General features: G+C 43.4%; 1 protein-coding gene across 3 annotated transcripts in view; it reads right to left on the bottom strand.

Moving 5' to 3' along the window:
- LOC142560042 (uncharacterized) overlaps nucleotides 1–17,928 on the bottom strand; it is a 37,318-nt gene that overhangs the window by 18,745 nt on the left and 645 nt on the right. For all 3 annotated transcript variants that reach the window (XM_075671810.1, XM_075671811.1, XM_075671812.1), the window contains exons 2-13: nucleotides 17,276–17,320; nucleotides 16,588–16,677; nucleotides 14,189–14,332; nucleotides 12,060–12,101; nucleotides 11,859–11,942; nucleotides 11,728–11,769; nucleotides 9,853–9,912; nucleotides 9,341–9,538; nucleotides 6,355–6,524; nucleotides 4,457–4,628; nucleotides 2,660–2,784; nucleotides 1,715–1,886 (exon numbers count right to left, since the gene is read on the bottom strand). In XM_075671810.1, the coding sequence (XP_075527925.1) occupies nucleotides 1,715–1,886; nucleotides 2,660–2,784; nucleotides 4,457–4,628; nucleotides 6,355–6,524; nucleotides 9,341–9,538; nucleotides 9,853–9,912; nucleotides 11,728–11,769; nucleotides 11,859–11,942; nucleotides 12,060–12,101; nucleotides 14,189–14,332; nucleotides 16,588–16,677; nucleotides 17,276–17,320 (1,344 nt within the window). The remainder of the gene's footprint in view (nucleotides 1–1,714; nucleotides 1,887–2,659; nucleotides 2,785–4,456; nucleotides 4,629–6,354; nucleotides 6,525–9,340; nucleotides 9,539–9,852; nucleotides 9,913–11,727; nucleotides 11,770–11,858; nucleotides 11,943–12,059; nucleotides 12,102–14,188; nucleotides 14,333–16,587; nucleotides 16,678–17,275; nucleotides 17,321–17,928) is intronic.

Here is a 17,928-nt window from a genome sequence, read left to right as displayed (position 1 = left end):
TGTTATGTAAAGACACTGCTAATAAAACAATACTCTTAAATTAAAAAAAAGATTGTTTTTTTTTCTTTTGTGCTGTGAGCCTGGGAAAATTTTAGCTTGAAAGATGCAGTTGGCATATGCTACTTCAAAAGCTGTGCCCAGAGCAACTAAGGGGGCTATAAAATAATACACAGGCAGGATTTTACCCTGGCAATATTAACTGCCCTATACTACACACATATACGAGGGTGAATCAGAAAGCCTTTGCCCCCCCCCCCTTTTTTTTAAAGCCAAGTTACGGTTGTAAATGCAAAGTCAATATGTATATCCATTCCCAGCAGCGGACCTTCCTTGGACTGCCAGTAGCTCCGCGGCACAGTGCTGCTGTCAGCTGTTGAATATGGCGGTTGTGCTTCAGCCATCCACGGCATACGAGCAATGAAGTGCGATTCATTTTTTATGGAGCAAGGGACGAACGGCCATCAAAATCCACAGGGAAAATCAGCCTACGCATGGGGAAAGCTGTCTCGCTTTAAGAAGTGCGAGGTGGTGGTGTTGCGATTCACGTGCAATTATGAAGCAAGACAGCAGTGCTACGGTGGCTTTACAGTCAGCAGGACGAATTCTACCACAGGGGCATCTCAAATTCAGCAATGCGATGGGACAAATGTCTGAACCGGTGTGGGGACTATGTGGAAAAAGAGCAAGGTACGTAGAATAGTATGTACATTTGTAATTACCTATCTGTACCTTATTTGGGCTAATAAAAAATAGGGGCAATGACTAAGACTTGCCCTCATATAATGGCCCCTTCCAATTCCTAAGAGGAATTATTTAACTTCACAGCACCAAATGTATCATTTTTTAAATGCTTTTCGAACTGTTTGATATGCTATTCAGGCTTTAAGTAGTGGCAACAAGAGAAGGAGAGGGAAAAGGTGTAAACACATCCACCAGTGTAAGAAAGTCGTTAACCATTATTACATGACCCAAAGGTACAACAAAGGTGCAAGGAAGGCCATTACGAAAGGTTTCTGAATTAATTTGAGCCATGCAGGTTTCCTTATTGCAAGCTGAAACCTGCACAGAAAAATGAGGCATTAATTCAAAATCAGTGTTTGTTGGACATTTTTAGCTTGAGGCAGGCGTGTTACCAATACCACACTATTGTCATGCAAACTTCAAATGAAGTGTGCAGAGCCTTTGCAACTGTGTTATACTTATCTGCTGGTGGTTTTGTCAGCAGTATAATGACAATAGAGCTACTTGTGCCTGTCACATCTGCTGCGTGCTTGGTCTTGTCACAAAAACTTGCCTTAGCATCACAATATTGCAGTAATGTTAAGTGTGCAAATGTCAGTTTAAAGGGATGCTAAAAAAATGTGGCACAATGCCCAAGTATGAAAAAATACTTTGAAATCTGAAACACAATACTGATTTGCTGGCACTACGGTGTTGGCGTGACAATTTTAAGAATGAAAGTTTGGCCTTCCATTTCTCTTCCAGTAATCAACCTCCTACAGCAAAATCAACAAATACATAGGCGTGAAAGAACACTTTACCTGTGCAAAGTGACTTAATTTATTTGCTTCAGTGTATCTTTTAAAATACTGATCTGTGATAAAATCTAAGGGAGAGAGTATTCTGGTATTTTATGGACCATCGGGTAAGCCAACAGCACACACAATCACCATACATGCCTGGCACATCTGCCAACATCTGCCGCGTAGTTCACCTGAGCACCGAGTTCGGCGAGCCGCTTCTGGGCCTCCCTCTTCTGTGAGTCGAGCTGCTTGAGCATGGCTGACACGGTCTCGATCTCCGTCTCGAGGTTCCGTAGCTCTACGCTCTTGGTCTTCAGATCGGTTTCTGCCTGGATTATTTCCTGCTCCAGCGTCGACTTGTCTCTGCACCCACAAACAATGCGAAGCGGGGCAATGGCTGGTTAATATGGAGTGCCCGAAGATTTTAAAATGGGAAGCAGTAATTTTACCACGACCAGTTGAGTTAAATCAACTTAGCACGACCAAAGAAGTTGGGTGCGCAAACATGATGCAGAAGGAATCTAAACATCCTTTACACATTTTGAAAATCCAGATCCCCACTGAGCACCTTACAATATCACAGAAGTTCTTCAATGCCACAAAATTTTCACACCGCACACATCTGTCTTCTCACAATATTATTGCACCGTTTGAACCGAGTAAATTTCCAAGAGGCAGCGTAACTTATCAACAAGCATAGAGGGTGTGGCACTTGTGACAAAATCAGTGAACCAAGCGAATAGTGTTCAGATCAGCATCCAATGTTCAAAAGAGTGATTAATAATATTGTAGTCTGCTGCCTGAAAGGAAACCTCTTGGACTTTCTAGGCAGAGGAGGGCATGATGCATCACTTCAAATTTCCTCTGGGTAGTCCATTCGTGGGCTACTTCAGCACGATACAGGGACATTCCAACTGAGGCTCATCACTTAGATTCATCAACAGAGATTTTATCCTTGACAACTTTTAGCAGTATTGGATAAATAGCAGAGTAGTCTATGCTATGCTTGCATGTGCCAGTGCTTGGATGACAGAACAGTTTTCTGTATGCAGTTACAATGTTCGTCCTTTCAAACAAAGAGCAGAAGTAAACCCTTATAAAGAGTGCTGAGGTAGAAACAAAAATAAACAACTTGCATCTGCAATGTCTTCATCTCATCGGTGATCACGTCAAGCTCTTTGTTTCCTGAAGTTGGAGCACTGAGGGGTGGTGGTGTAGAACTGGTCAGCCCTTCTAGGCCAACGAGGGGACCACCTCCATCCTGCAGATTAAAAACCCTAGCCATCAGAACCACTGCTATAAATGTTGCTTCACACACGCAATGCTACATACCATGCAGTAAAACCTGGGATATCGCATCTAGATATTTGTGAAAATTCAAAACTAGTGCTTCTCAACAAAACATCACTGGAGTAATTGCCTTAAGGTGTGGGGATGCGCGACTCTCACGCGTCCCCTGCGTGACGCCTGCGCGACCGATGTGGTTGAAGCGCAGTGCGAGAGATGGCGCGAGTGTTGCGTTGCTAACGCCGCCTCACGGCAGGGTTACTTGGGGGCGCAGGGGAGGACGGGCTGTCTCTTCCCCGGCGGGTCGGCTAACAGCGAGGACGTCCCGCGCGCCGACCCATGCTTCTGCGAGACCGCCTCGCGTGGCCGCCTTCAAACGTTCCACGATTCGCGTGACCATACACGCAAAGGACCAGGCGTTGGGATGCAGCATGGGGCGAACATATTCGCTCGCTTCCGGTCGCGGTGAGTCAGACTTCTAGATTTGTCGCGCGCCCATCGGCATGTTTTGTGGATAGCAACTCGGCTAGCAGGCATTGATCTATGAAAGGTGCAATAAATTCCCTTGTGATTGTTTGCACAACTGTGTTGTCGTTCCTTTGTCCCAAGAGCATGGGTGTGAGAGACCCCACAAAGGTTACATGAGATGTCAAGTTGCTTCTTATTCTGGCAACACATTAAATGTTAGTAAACGTATCCAAAGCCCCCGCACATAAAAAGCTGTGATGGAGACCCAATCTTATTTAAAGCTTTTCTAACTCCTGTGATGCCAAGTACCAGAAGTGTCACCAATCAAATCCTTTTCAGGTGCTTCTATCATATGCTTAAGGTACTAAACATATCCCAAGATAATTGCAATAAAAAAACATAACCTTGCCAACAGTGTCTACCCTACCACAAGGAAGCCAAAGTGCATTTAGAAGTAAAAAATTATGGGGTTTTACGTGCCAGAACCACTTTCTGATTACGAGGCATGCCGTAGTGGAGGACTCCGGAAATTTTGACCACCTGGGGTTCTTTAACATGCACCTAATCTAAGTACACGGGTGTTTCACATTTCACCTCTATCAAAATGCAGCCGCCGTGGCTGAGATTCAATCCCACGACCTCATGCTTAGCAGCCCAACACCATAGTTAGTGAGCACCCACAGCGGGTGCATTTAGAAGTTTTTGAGAATCATGGCAAAAGAAATGAAACAACACCAGCACCATTTTTAATAGGATCAGATGTTACCAATGCACCAAGTTTAGAGACATGTACTGGCAAGGATGCAATGAAGGCAAAGATGAAATCATGTTGGTCTGGTACATCACTCCTTTCAAACTCAGCTTTTATTTCAAGTAAAACATATTGTAATAAACCGCTACTACTTTCATGCTGCTGCAATCAATCATGGGTATGATTTAAGCATTCAAAGCTGAAGCTGCTACCTGTTTTTCGCTCGTGCCTTGTCTAACCTCTGTTCTAGGTAAAAACTGATCTCTCTGCAATTTCAGAAGTGTGATATGGCTTGAATTAACGCTTCCATTCAATGACTCCATATGGTGAGCATGATTGTGTCCACCACAGCACAACAAAGGGCAGTGCATTTAGTTTTACATGCCAGTCCAAATGTTTCCTAGAGAATAACTTTACCAATGCTTACCAGTGAACCAACTGCCGATGCCTGGAGCTTTGGCCTCAATGAAGGTGGTACCATGTCAGGTGTCAGAGTGGTGGGTAGCAGGACACCTTTCGTCCTCTCCGCTGCCAGGTGCATAGCCAGCGCAAATTGCTCAGCGTTCAGGCTCCCATTTTGCTTCGTGTCGCACAAGTTCCTGTGGGAAACAGACCCACTAAAATGTCACGGGGTACAACTGCACAAGCTTCACCATGGTTCGCATAAAACATTTGACTCAAAACTGAGGAACAATTCAAGGATTTCAAGAATGCCAAAGGCAAAAATTCAGGAAGGGAAAACCAATTTTATTCGTACGCATACCCATGGATACACTGAAAAGTAATGAAATCAATTCTTAGTCGCACTTTCTTGCAGCTAAGCAGCTGCCGAGTTGGACAAACGGTTCAAGCTCTTCGGCCATTTTTCTAAAATAATGTTCCTATTGTAATGATGTTGTAGGAGGTGGCACGGAGAGGTAGCCACCATGACCACTGTTTACTTAGGCCGGCCAGCCATGGTACCACAAGATTTCTGGAGCGGCCGATACCGCAGCTACTCAAGTCGAGCGCACCAGCGTGTTGTATTCTCGCACTACATGCACATGAACATTCTTCTTCACCAGATCTGGAGGTGACAGCAGCACCGTTATAATGTCAATCGCCTTGTGGCAGATGGTTAGTAGTGTCCGACTTCACCAAAACATTCTTGTCATGTTAATGCCAAATGACTGAAAGTTACTTTCTGCCATGCATTTTCAGACCACCGCACTAGCAAAACAACAAAACGGTGGCACTGCTTGGCTGCTTGATCTGGCTTTGTCCAGCTCCATGATGGCAATGATGATTTAAATAATCCCGTCATTGGTGGCTGTGGACACGTCACATTGCAATTGTTTAGCAACACTCTTTAAAAACAGATATATCTGATTGTTTCATGGTAGATGGTGTCTATGAGATAGCTCCTATACGAAGTTTGTTGCTTTGAATGTTCAACCCAACTCCTGCTTTTACGGAACTCAAGGAGTACATTTATTTTCAGGAAGTTCTAAGGGCCCTTGAATCTCTTTTTCCAAGATCAAAGGTTTTCAAGGATTTTGAGGAGGTGTGCAAGCCCTGCTTGACAAAGCAGTGAAGCAGGATCTGCGAGTCTGTTCAATGCAGTCAAGTTGATTGACAATTTCTAGAGAAGAAAAGAAAATGGAAGAGGGGACATGAAAAAGGCACAGGTGCCACATTGCATGGAAAACTATGTATTCTTCCAAAAACACGTCTGCTAGCAAATTCCACTTTTAACTTTATTCCTTCGTGGCAATATGAGGTGCATACAGAAATGATCTTTAAAAAAAAGGTCAAATTATCTTCACGCCCATTTTTAATTAGAAACATCCCAAATCTAATCTTACAGTCAAACCTCTTCATAAAGAAAGTCATAATCAAGATGAGAATACTTGCATTACATTCACTATTTTTTAATAGCATGTATTCTTTACAAGACTGATATCATCGAGAAACATTTCAGACTTACCTTATTATATTCAATAATTCATTATATCAGTGTTCGGTACACTGAGGCTCAACTGTAACTGAAGGGATGCGAACAGCAAACAGCTCCAGCTCATCTCAGTGAATGATGGTTTGAGCACATTAAACTAAACAGCAGATCTGAAGCAGAACAGGCAGCAGTGTTGACACTGATCCAAATGCTATGCATGATGAATGCAATTTGGAAGCCAGCACGTTCCATCATAGTACATGACCGGGGTTGTTGGAGAAGTATGGGAGAGGCCTTTGCCCTGCAGTGGGCGTAACCAGGCTGATGATGATGATGATGATGACGTTCCATCAGCACCACAATATACTTGCAACAAGCAGCTTACTACTCACCAGATCTGGGCCAGGTCGGCCTGAGGGAGACCAGTCTTAAGAAAGGTCCCTTTGACATCGGCTCCGCTAACCAGCCCATCCATGTCGGTGTCTAGGCTCGTGAAGAGCTGGCTGAACTTCGCCATCTCTGCGGCGCTGACCACCCATGGAAGCGGTGGCTTGTGGAGGGTCTGATAAAGGGAGAACACGGCCATGCTGTTGGCTAAGTAGGCTCGTTACCAGATGGTGCTAGAACGTGTCTACTAATGTCACAGCTGATAAGTCTAGCTTTTGAAACATCCAGACAAGATTTCACTGAAAGGTGACGCATCGCCAGTGTTCAACACATGTTCACCATAGCTCAACTTGAACTGGTTATTGGAAGGAAATTTAATCAATTGAACAAGTCATCGATACCATTATGGGTATTTTGAAGCCCTTGGTGAAAGCTACCTTTCTATTTCTACTAACACGGTGTAAAAAGCTGAAAATTCACTGGGTGAAGTTGGGCCACATTCGATGGTGACTACAGAGGGGAGAGAAAGATAAGACTGAATTCTGGGGCTTTAGGTTAAAAAAATATATGTATGATTACGAGGTACACTGTAAAGGGGGACTCTGGCTTAATTCTGACCATCTGGGTTTTTATGTGCCCCTGAATGTAAGCACACGAGCATTTCTGCATTCCATCTCCGCCAAAACGTGGCCTCTACGGCGGAGGTTGAACCTGCGTCCTTGTGCTCAGCGACGCAACACCATAGCCAGTGAGCTGCCGCGGCAGTGACTAATATTTTTTAGACTTTATTTACAAATACTGCTGTCTCATATATTAGACATAGCAGAAAAGGGTAAGTGCACTAATACAACATAGAATTAACATATCACGTGTAAAGAAAGTTCCTTTATAAAACGCTCACGTGGCAATTGCCAGAGACAAGTACCTAGACAGGTTATTCTACATTTCAATGGTACAGGCTGAGAAAGAAAATTTGAAGCTATCCAAGTAAGATCCAAAGGGAACAACATTCAAAGGATCAGCTCTTCATGTTCTATACGCTGAAGAGCTAACAAATGTAACAGGTACATAGGCGAAAACAGAAGCATATACAATTTTATGAAACATTGTACAACATTTTAAGGGAAACAAAACATTTTGTTCTGAAAGAAAACTTAGTTTACTACTACTTTGTTTTTTGGCAGGTTTATATATATATAACTGTAGGCAGATTTAGCACTTGCTCTTAGATTTTTCAATCATTCAAGGTGCAAAAAACATGAAAGCAACGAAGTGGGTTTTTATTGACCCATTCTTAATTATGAAAACTTCTTTGGACATTAAATGTGCCCAATACATGCAGACTATCTGCAGCGATTGTGTGTGAAAAATGTTGCATGCCGTGGTTATCATCAGACTACTTATATCCACTGCAAGACAAAGGCCTTTTCAGCATTTTCAGTTACCTTTTCTTATATTGACTCCATCCTATGTCTGAAAATTTCTTATCCTCTGCCAACTTCGACTGTATTTGCCAGGTATGTTCACAGACACAGAGATACCGAGGTACGCAAGAAGGTATACTGATGTGGGTTGGCAAAGTATGATACAGTCAAGCCTGATTATGATATACCTAGGTACAGCAAATAATGCAATACATCGAACATGCAAAACATTTTAACAATATTCATGGAAAATAAATTCCTTCAAATGAATTGGACATGAGATAGAACTCCAAGCACCAACAATCCACACCAAACCACCTACAGCAGCTTTCTTTTTTTTTTTTTCTCATGTACTTTCCTGAGCATGTTTTCTTTCTTTTTTTATTATGCGGCTGAGCATCTTGACAGCATGTGCACCGGTAACTAGGTGGGCTGCAGTAAGACACATAAACCAATAAAGAGCTAGGCCCTATCGGTTCGCTGCATTACTTACACATGCTGCTGCAAAAGTCAGATCACCACAGGGTATTTCAACGCTGTCACACAGTTTTGTTCAATCCATGTACAGTAAACTCTCAGTCGTACGAACGTCGGTTTATCGAATATTTCAGAATAACGAACTTTTTAAAAATCCCCGGCAGTTTTCTTATAGATTCTATACAAAAATGTTTCCCTTAAACGAATTTCAAAACAGTCAATATTTAATTAACCCGCTCAGAGGACCAAGGCTTGCACTGCACTGCACTGCAGGCACAACCGATGCCCGTCCTCATCAAACCACCGCTCCAGCGGCAATGTAACGTCGCTGGTGCTACAGCGCCCCTGGGGCAAAGCGGCGGCGCGGAAAATGAACGGCAATGAGGCAGGGCCTCCAAGATTGCCCGCACAAAACGAGCAAGCATGTAATCTCAGAGGCTATGAACAAAGTAACATCGCTGGCGCTTACAACGCCGCCAGAGCAAAGCGGCGATCTGTCACACCACAAACCATGTGGTGTGTGTTTTTTCCCGACCGGCTAGTTGTGGCATGGTCGTCGTCTCTTTCTTTCCAGTCTCGTCGGTTCCGCGTGTGAGCACAAACGACCCACGTGGTGTGTTTTTCATTGATATGTACAAATTCCATTTCACACATTTCAAACACTATGGATGCCATGTCTTTTGCTCCATGAATTGCACTTCAAACTTTTGACTCTGTATGCCATGTCTTATGTTGGTCTAGCGAATATTCAGTTTAGTGAACTTTCATTTAAGTGAACTATTTCCTTCGGTCCTTTGAAGTTCACTCAAGTGAGAGTTCACTGTATAATGAAAGCACCACAAAGTTGGTTATACCCAGGTTACAATATATCGAATTCTTGATATATAGAAGCAATTTTAGCACAACTCAGTACAACCTGTTTAACTTTATTCCAAAAACCACAGCAACCAGGGCCAGCTAGCCCCCCCCACTGGCCAAGAGACATGCCCAGCATATATCACACAATCTATCAGCCAGAAGTACAATGATGTGGGCAGAAAAAGTGTGCAACAGAGAAGATAGTCATTGAAAAGTTGTACAAGATGCTTACATTGTGCAAGGCAATGTCGGGCGCACCGACAGACGATGGGGTGCTAGGCCTTCGGCGCACTCCGGACATACCCATTGGAGAGAAGTCTGCTGGGATGGCTGTGGGCAGTGGACTCTGCTTAGACCGTGGCATCAGCACGGGGGGCAGGACACTCGGTATGGGACAGTTGTCTAGGGCCTTGTAAACTAGGTGCATCGCCTGCATGTTTCCAATAAACAGAGAACATCGGCTCCAAGCATTTCTGTCAGTTCACAACTTGGCTCGCATATTAACTGCTTCCATGCAATTTCAAGGACTATTTCTACTCCTTAGCACATATATGCAACACAAGGCACCCTCACGCAATAAACATCAAGCATGGCTCTAACACACTGTGTCGTATTTTCCTAATGAACCTGGTGAACAAAAATAATTGTGTGCTGTTACAAATGACATTTTGCAAGGCATAATCACTAATAACATGGTCTATCAGGAGACATCATAAGTTTGCCCTTCAAACAACCTGCACTTACCACAATAAACTCCTCTTCACTCAAGGCACCATCTTGGTCGACATCGCTGAGGTCCCAAATCTAGAAGAGGCACAAGACAGAGCTCTGTGTGAAAAGCAATAATTTGCAGCACAATATTTAACTACTTCTGTGTGGTCTGCAGGCATCTGAATGCTAAAGTACAAACTTACAGTTGACAAGGTTTCTTGCGGACTCCTCTGCTCCATTTCAACAGTCACTGTTCTAAACAAGCCTCGTTAATCTATACCAAGCTATGTTCAAAGGTGTTGTTGCAAGTTTAGCGAACCTAAACTCGCTATTTAGCCACTTGAATATTTTTCAGTACAGTCAAACAGTTAAATTTGTTGATCTAACAAAACAGTCAAGACATTATGGTACAGTAATGGAAGATATTGTAGCTGAGCTGATATTTCTGTCAGCAGCTCTTGCCTCACACGGACATCTGGGAATAAATGTGGCTGTGGTTTCCTTGCTGCAGACCCTCACAATATTAACCTAAGCTAGATAAAGTTATTACAACACTAGAATAGAAAATAAGTCATTGCCCACTAAGAACTGTCTTTTACGCCACAAGATGACAAAAGTGACAGACAGGTGACAATGCAACATTTGAATACCTAAAGGAACTCACTGAAGTAGAGTCACAAATGTGACAACATCTGGCCAGTGTGAGTTAAATGTTTATGAAAAATAAAATGTTACACCAGGTTTAAAAATCAGGGCCACTGAACAGGGCAAATTTACTGGACGTACCTACTCCGCACAACAGAAATTTGTGAAATCACCAAATCTGTGATGCAGCTCAATGTTATCCGTAAAAGGAATTTTGAAAGGATAGTTTGTGTGTAACTCTTCATTGAAACGTCTTTTTTCAGCTGAACAAATAAGGATGGGGCTTTAACATGAAAGAAAATTCACTTGGAACTGCCACTGTATTTAGTGCAAAAATTACTAGCATAATATACTCGGACCGATACAACACAACTATAATGAAGTAAATAGACAAATTATTGCTAATATCAGCATGTATACAATATATGCTTACAATGAACAGATATATCAAAGGTCTTTTGTGCAGAATGCGACTTGAAGGGTACGTTCGATTCACCTGCGCCACTTGAACCAGTTCACGAGGTGCTGCACCGTGCCATTCGTTTCAGCGGTGCAGCAATGGCACCCGCAGAACCACGAACTTCGTTTCAAAAGGTGCAGGGCTGGCTCATGATTTTGCTGCACCTACTCCACTGTTGGTGCTGAGTTAGTGCAGGCATACAGGTGTGAAGCAGCGGCATACCAGATGATGCAGCACACGGGTGTGAGCACCGTTAAAACCCCGCTTACACACGTCTGATGTGTCTACGCAAGTGTGGTGTGTGTTTACAGCCCAGAAGCCGATCATACCTGCAGTTCAGGACTTCTCAAGTTTGCGCACTCTGTGCACATTAGTCTGACAAAACCTAACGCCTGCACCACGTCTGCATCTTTGCATTCGTTTGGACTGTTTAGCTGGGCCTGCACTTCAAGTATCGAGCTGCACAATTTCTGAACATCTCGTGAACTGCCGTGAACTGGTTCACAGTGGTGCAGGTGAATCGAACAGACCCCAAGTTAACAAAGTTCCAGTGTGTTAAAAAACATTTACTTGACACAGTGACCTTCCAAAACTAACAAACAGGTAGGCTATTCAAGTTCTAAAATAGCCTTAGTGAACGAACCTTTAACAATCCAACTTTAAAAACACCTAAATTGACATTCCATGTAGTAACCACAAAGACATGCCAAAATCAGCATAAATGTAGTACTTGCTTGCTCTTTCTACAGTCTAGCCCTTTTGGCTAATGACATTTCCAGTGCAAGCAAGAACAAGAAACCTACCTTTCCCAGCACATCCACAGGAAGCTTAGAGTTCAGCATCACCTGTAACAAGCATCAAGTATCAAGCATCAAGTAGCATTACGCATTTGGTGCAAGTCATCTGCGAAACAACAACCACAACCAGACTTTACCGGTTTCACTTTGGTTCCGGGAAGCTTCCCAGCTACAGGCCCCAGGGAGTTGAACATCTCTACATATTTTGTCTGCTCCAAGGGCTTGGAGAAATGAAGTAAAACAAATATACACATTAACGTACTTAGTTGCTTGTTTTGCTCATAAATATTCAAGAACATGTAACTTCCTGCAAAATGTTGCCAGACTGAGCTGCTTACCTTAACCGACCAATCTATGTTGGTGCTTCGAATCTGCTCTGCCTGTGAGAAAAAAAGATATTTCACAATATCATCTTAGAACTAAGTACATGGCGCAGCCTGGCAAGGCACAACTTTCTGAATATTGCTTCAGTGGGTTATACACTTGTGAATGAGTGTGAATGAATGTTTGAATAAAAAATTTATATTATGGTCAACACACACAAAGTTGAAGAAAGGGAAATTTGTGATTTATTGCCTTCATTAACCTTAAGTGATATGCCTGAGTAAAGCCGCATCTAGTTTTCCGAAATGGCAGACTGGCTTGAAAAACCTGCATGTCTTTGGAACGATGCAGAAATTAAGAACTTCTTATGAACTCTGAATGGAGGATGTTTATGTTGATCATAAGATGTGTTCAAGTGGTAGTGAAAGCAATGAAGATGCCATGTTGTATGTGAAACATTTTTCTAAAATCATTAATTAGCATAGCTGTACAGTAGAACCTCGCTGATATGTTCCCGTTGCGTACATTATCCCAGTGCCAACATTCGCAGTCGAGAAAAAAGAAAATGTCCCAATAGAGTTATGCTAATATTTACCTGTTCATACGTTACTGGAAAACACGATTTTTCAGCACTAACGCTCGGAACGTCGCCAAACTGTGATTGTATGATATGTATTCCGGCTGCTAAATCCCATGTAAACAAGAAAATGCGCGAGGCACGCGAGATCGAGAACAGTATATAGTTGACCGCTGCGACAGCATAACCGCAATAATCGCCCATCCATCTCACGCAAAAACGCCGGTGGGCACTCAGTTTCTCGTTTCAATACCAGCAAATTTTCTCCGGGTCGTCGCACGCGGCATTCACAGATATCACTGCCAATCCTACTGCGATAAGCATCTTTGCCCATTTGTTCTAAAGTGCATGGTGCCGTCGGATGCATAGTGAACGCTTTTCATAAGCAATAACTGAAACGTGTCGTTCCTTGCTGCAGACTGCGATCGTATACATTTTCCGGCCGCTAGATAACAAGAAAAGGCGCATAGCGCGAGATCCACAACAGTATATAGCCACCCGTTTCACGTGAAAACGACGGCGCACACAATTTCTTATTCCGGTGCCTGGAAATCTCTGCCTGGGTCATCGCACGCCACATTCACAGGTGTTGCCGCCAAACCTATTGCGACAAGCACGTTCACCTATCTGTTTTACAGCGCGTGGTGCATAGTGCCATTGGTAGCGTATGGCACACTTTTAGTAGGCAATAATCGAAACGCGCTGCCATTCCGTGCTGCAGGTGGTGTGATATGGGCATCACGTTTCGCTTCGGTGGTATGCGGTGTTGCCCACCAGCTCGATTTCGTCTCGGTTTCCCATCGGCCTCGCAAGAGGAAAACAACAACATGCGTCTCGGGCTGCCGGAGCACCACCAGCTCGACATGCATCGGCGCCTCGTGCAGCAAAGATCTTCGCATTACATAGATGTCAACAATAGTCGAGTCTGTAAAACATTTTAGTTACTTCGGATCGTATGTTTTCCCGCTTAGTACATTTTATCTAGCGGTTCTTTCCAAAACATATGAACAAGGTTCTACTGTATTGTTTGAATTTTCAGATTAAAAACATAAGATGTTCTGCAGTATATCACCGATAAATAGCACTATTAGTACAAAAATTTAATCTGTTGCACATTGGCAAAACCTCTGGCACACAGGGGGCAGAAAAAAATAATAATTAAATTATGGGGTTTTACGTGCCAAAACCACTTTCTGATTATGAGACACGCCGTAGTGGAGGACTCCGGAAATTTCGACCACCTGGGGTTCTTTAACGTGCATCTAAATCTGAATACAAGGGTGTTTTCGCATTTCGCCCTCATCGAAATGCGGCCGCCATGGCCGGGATTCGATCCCGCAACCTCGTGCTCAGCAGCCTAACACTATAGCCACTGAGCAACCACGGCGGGTACAGGGGGCAGAAACACCCGATATGCCCAGCAACGAAAGCGTTAATAATCAGCCCTTTCTACAGGAAAAAGGGCAAGTTTTGCAAGACTGTGTACCAGTCCAAACTGACACAGTGTTTCTATAATGCCACTCTAAAAGTAAAAATACTAGAACAAAAATACAAGGAGGATCATACCATGTTTGGCGGTGGTGCAGGCAATGTCACATTTGCCAGTAATGGCTGTTTGCCGTTTTGCACAAGGGCCACCAGCTTGAGTGCAACAAAGAAACCCCGCTTGTCGAGGAACCCTTTTCCACCAGCATCAGAAAGGTCCCAAATCTGCAATAATCACAATTAGCCGAGTCACCATTATCAAGACTTCACCACCAGCTTTGGCAGGATGGTGATAAAAGATATGAGCAGGTCCACATAAAATGAAACAAGATGCTAACTTAAAGTTGAGTCTCTTTTTTGCAGCCCTTTACGCACAGCTTGGCTGCAATGATATGCGAATGAACAGGATGAAATTTTAGTGCTTTGTGTTATCACTCAGGTCTGTGAGAACCCAATCATTTAATGAGTTTGTGTCAGGCACAACACTTCGGCAGTATCATATAAATTTGTGCTGGCTCTTTAAGTAGCACAACACAAAAATTGTATAATATGTCAATGTATCAGCTTAAAAAAGAAATGTAGGAGTCCTAACTGGCATAAATTCTTTTTATTTATTTTTTCAAATAAACTGCATGTGCATTTGTGTACATATGCAAGTATGTGTGTGCATACAAAGTAACAGGCATATACATGTTCAAAGCAGCAACCAAAGTTTTCTTTGCATGGCAAGCAACACTACATGGCAATCTTCAAAATTCTGCCAGATTGTTCAGCATAATTTTTTGCCACCTGGAGCTTTCTACTCCCATCTCATGATGACTGGCAACGGCAATGCGTTTAGCATTGAACCAATATAGTGACACAACATATTGCCTCCATCAAGACGAGTTATGTATGAGGCATGTACTGCAGCGGGACTCCTCTTTTGCACTTCCCTAAGAACACGATGCCATCCAGTGCCCCCGTCACTGCGAAGCCTGCGCGTAGCCTCCAAAATTCATGGTGCACCGGTGCGTGCGAACACTTAGAAACATGTGAAACTGGGCTCCTTTCATGCATGGATGGATGGATGTTATGAGCGTCCCCTTTGGAACGGGGCGGTGGGTTGCGCCACCAAGCTCTTGCTATTACACTGCCTAATGTCCTACCTAGGTTAAACTAAAAAAAAAAAAAAAAAGAATGCTATGAACTACCCCACCCAAATTTTCCGATCCCCTATTTCGAGCTGCGCTTTTGTACGTCTCCGTTTTTTGTCATTTCCCTACTTTTCTTCCACCAATCCTCCAATCGCCTCTTACTAATGCCTATTGCAGACATGTTTGCTCTTCTGTACATGCTGCGACATCTAGTGGCGCTGCCAAGAACTTTACACGTGGCCCACAGATGCCTGCAAATGCCGAGAATTGTACCCTCGCTTGCTGCACATCTAACACCACATACTCAGTGACCCAAGTTGGCGAGCGGTTCATTGAAGAGTGGCACATACCCAGTGCATTAAAGGTGCCGTTCACTAAAGCGTCCTCAAAAAAGATGTTCATTGAAAAGCAGACCGTACCCTATGCATTTGTGGCATAGCCTGCTAAAGTGCCAGGTTGCAGTCCTTGAGGAGCACTTGTAACGTGGGCCGATGCCGCTCAGCACTAGAGAAATTTATGGGATATTTTTAATCATTGTAGAGCGGCACATTCCCAGTGGCACACACCTAAAAAAAGTTGGCGTCAAGGACGTTCACTGAAGAGTGGCACACACTAACTGGCACATACCCAGGGACCCAAGTTGGCATCAAAGATGTTCATTTAAGACCAGCACAGACTGACTGGCACATACTGGGTGCTCCAAGTCAGTGTCAAAGAGTTTCAATAAACAGCAGTACCTACCCAGTCGCGCATCTAGTGACGTACGTCAACGTGAAAAAGATTCGTCGAGGAGCGGCACATATGTACACATTGCCACGTACTCAGCCACCCAAGTTGGTCAGACTGTTGCTTTCAAACCCTGTTCCCTCAGCACAGCAGGCTGATGCGCTACCCATTCAACCATGGACTACACAGTGACCCAGGTAGGTGGGAAAATGGTTTAGATACATCCAAACATACATAAAAACACAGAAAGCGCCTGAAGTACCCTAAGAATGCTGACGCACTAGAACTTAAAATTACAGGCATTCTTGTATTCAGTCATATTTCAAAATGTTACTGTGACCAGGAATTCGACTAAATCTTGAGTTCATCAACAAACTACCTTTAGATATAACTATATCATGTACGTATGATGTATCCTCTGTATAATAGGATCAATGCTGCCAAAGGGGGTACACTGGTAGTTCTCCAATGTTTTATGCTTCCTTACTGTGTTCTGTATCTATGCTGCTTTGAACAAAAAATTATGCTGGTTAACAGATGGAAACAGTGCACTTTCAACTTCAAACACATGTGACTCTTTGTCCTACTTCCATAAAAGTAAGAGCACTGCTGGCATACCTTGCTCAGAATGGCGTCGGCAAGCCCAGAGCGCTTTAAGAATGCTGCGGCCTCAAGTGCCCCAACATGATTGATGCCAGCAGGATCCACCTGTTGAAACAAACACAGGCACGAACGTCTGTTGTACATATCTCTCTTTATGGGGTACACTCAACACTTCATTTAGTAGCCAGTTAGGCTGCAAATTCAAATGCAAATTCAAAGTGCGGAAACAAGGACAAGAAGAAGCACTTGTCATTTCATTTTTTTCTCATCCTTGTTTTGTTTCCATGCTCTGAATTTGCACATGTTGGGCTTTCTGGGCTGGGCAGTCTGCATTGAATACCAAATGTCTCTGGTCACAGAGGCCTACTGAGTGCTACTTAATATTCCACTTCCTATACTCATTACCATTACAAACATTATTTTGCTTTAGAGTATACACCAACATTTGGTAGACAGATTTATGCATATTTCAGAGCTGAGCATGAAGACAAAAGACAAATATTAGGCAGATACATTGATTAATAGTACTATGGCATGTGTCTATCGAGGGTTAATTCAACAATATACACTTAAAATACAGTTTTAAAGCTCATGCTGGGTATATGTTAGATGGGTGTGCTCTTCCAGAAAAAATTCGCCTACAAAAAAAGGTTATCGGCACTGTGATCGCGCAGTCATGCTCTGAAGAATTGAGAAATCATACCTGTTGATAGAAAGCCTCGTATATTGTGGTGTGATTTCCGGCAATCTGCAATATATAGCAAGAGACGCGAGCAGTTATAAGACTGGATAAGGACCCAGGTATGTCGAAGTTCCTATAGAAGAAAGCGAAACTGATGGGCACGTTGAACGCATACTGGAATGCAGTTCAACAAAACCCGAACAAGCGCGACTTCTGCGTCTGTTAAAGCATTGTCACCGCCGTATGCATCTAATCTACGTTTCGATGCCGGTGAATTGAAACACGCCTGTTATCTCCTGTCGTCGCAGCGCGAATCTCGAGCGTACCTTATCAGAGTAATTGACGGCCGAAGTATTTTTTTTTGTGCGGTAAAAAATCCGACGATGTTCTTGCACGCGAAAGTATTGAAAATTAAATTGCGCCCGAGTAGGGTAGTACCACACAACACCTATAACCAAATTGTAGAACGTTGGTTTCGACTCGCAAGCAGCTGAACGCGCAAGTCAATTTGACAACAGCCAACTAACAGTAGTTCGTTAAAAGTGAGCTTGCCTGCCAGGCTACTTCATTACCGCTGCTCTCACTGTCTGTCCCCCAGGCAAGGATATCGCAGAAACGGCGAGCGACCAATAGTAGTAAACATCCGCAGCAGCGCGCACAAGGGTATGCGGTGT

This window comes from Dermacentor variabilis, chromosome 10 (assembly GCF_050947875.1).
Source record: "Dermacentor variabilis isolate Ectoservices chromosome 10, ASM5094787v1, whole genome shotgun sequence".
Taxonomy (NCBI): domain Eukaryota; kingdom Metazoa; phylum Arthropoda; class Arachnida; order Ixodida; family Ixodidae; genus Dermacentor; species Dermacentor variabilis.
The sequence above is the reverse complement of the archived record's forward strand: the minus strand, read 5'-3'. Positions and strand labels throughout refer to the sequence as shown.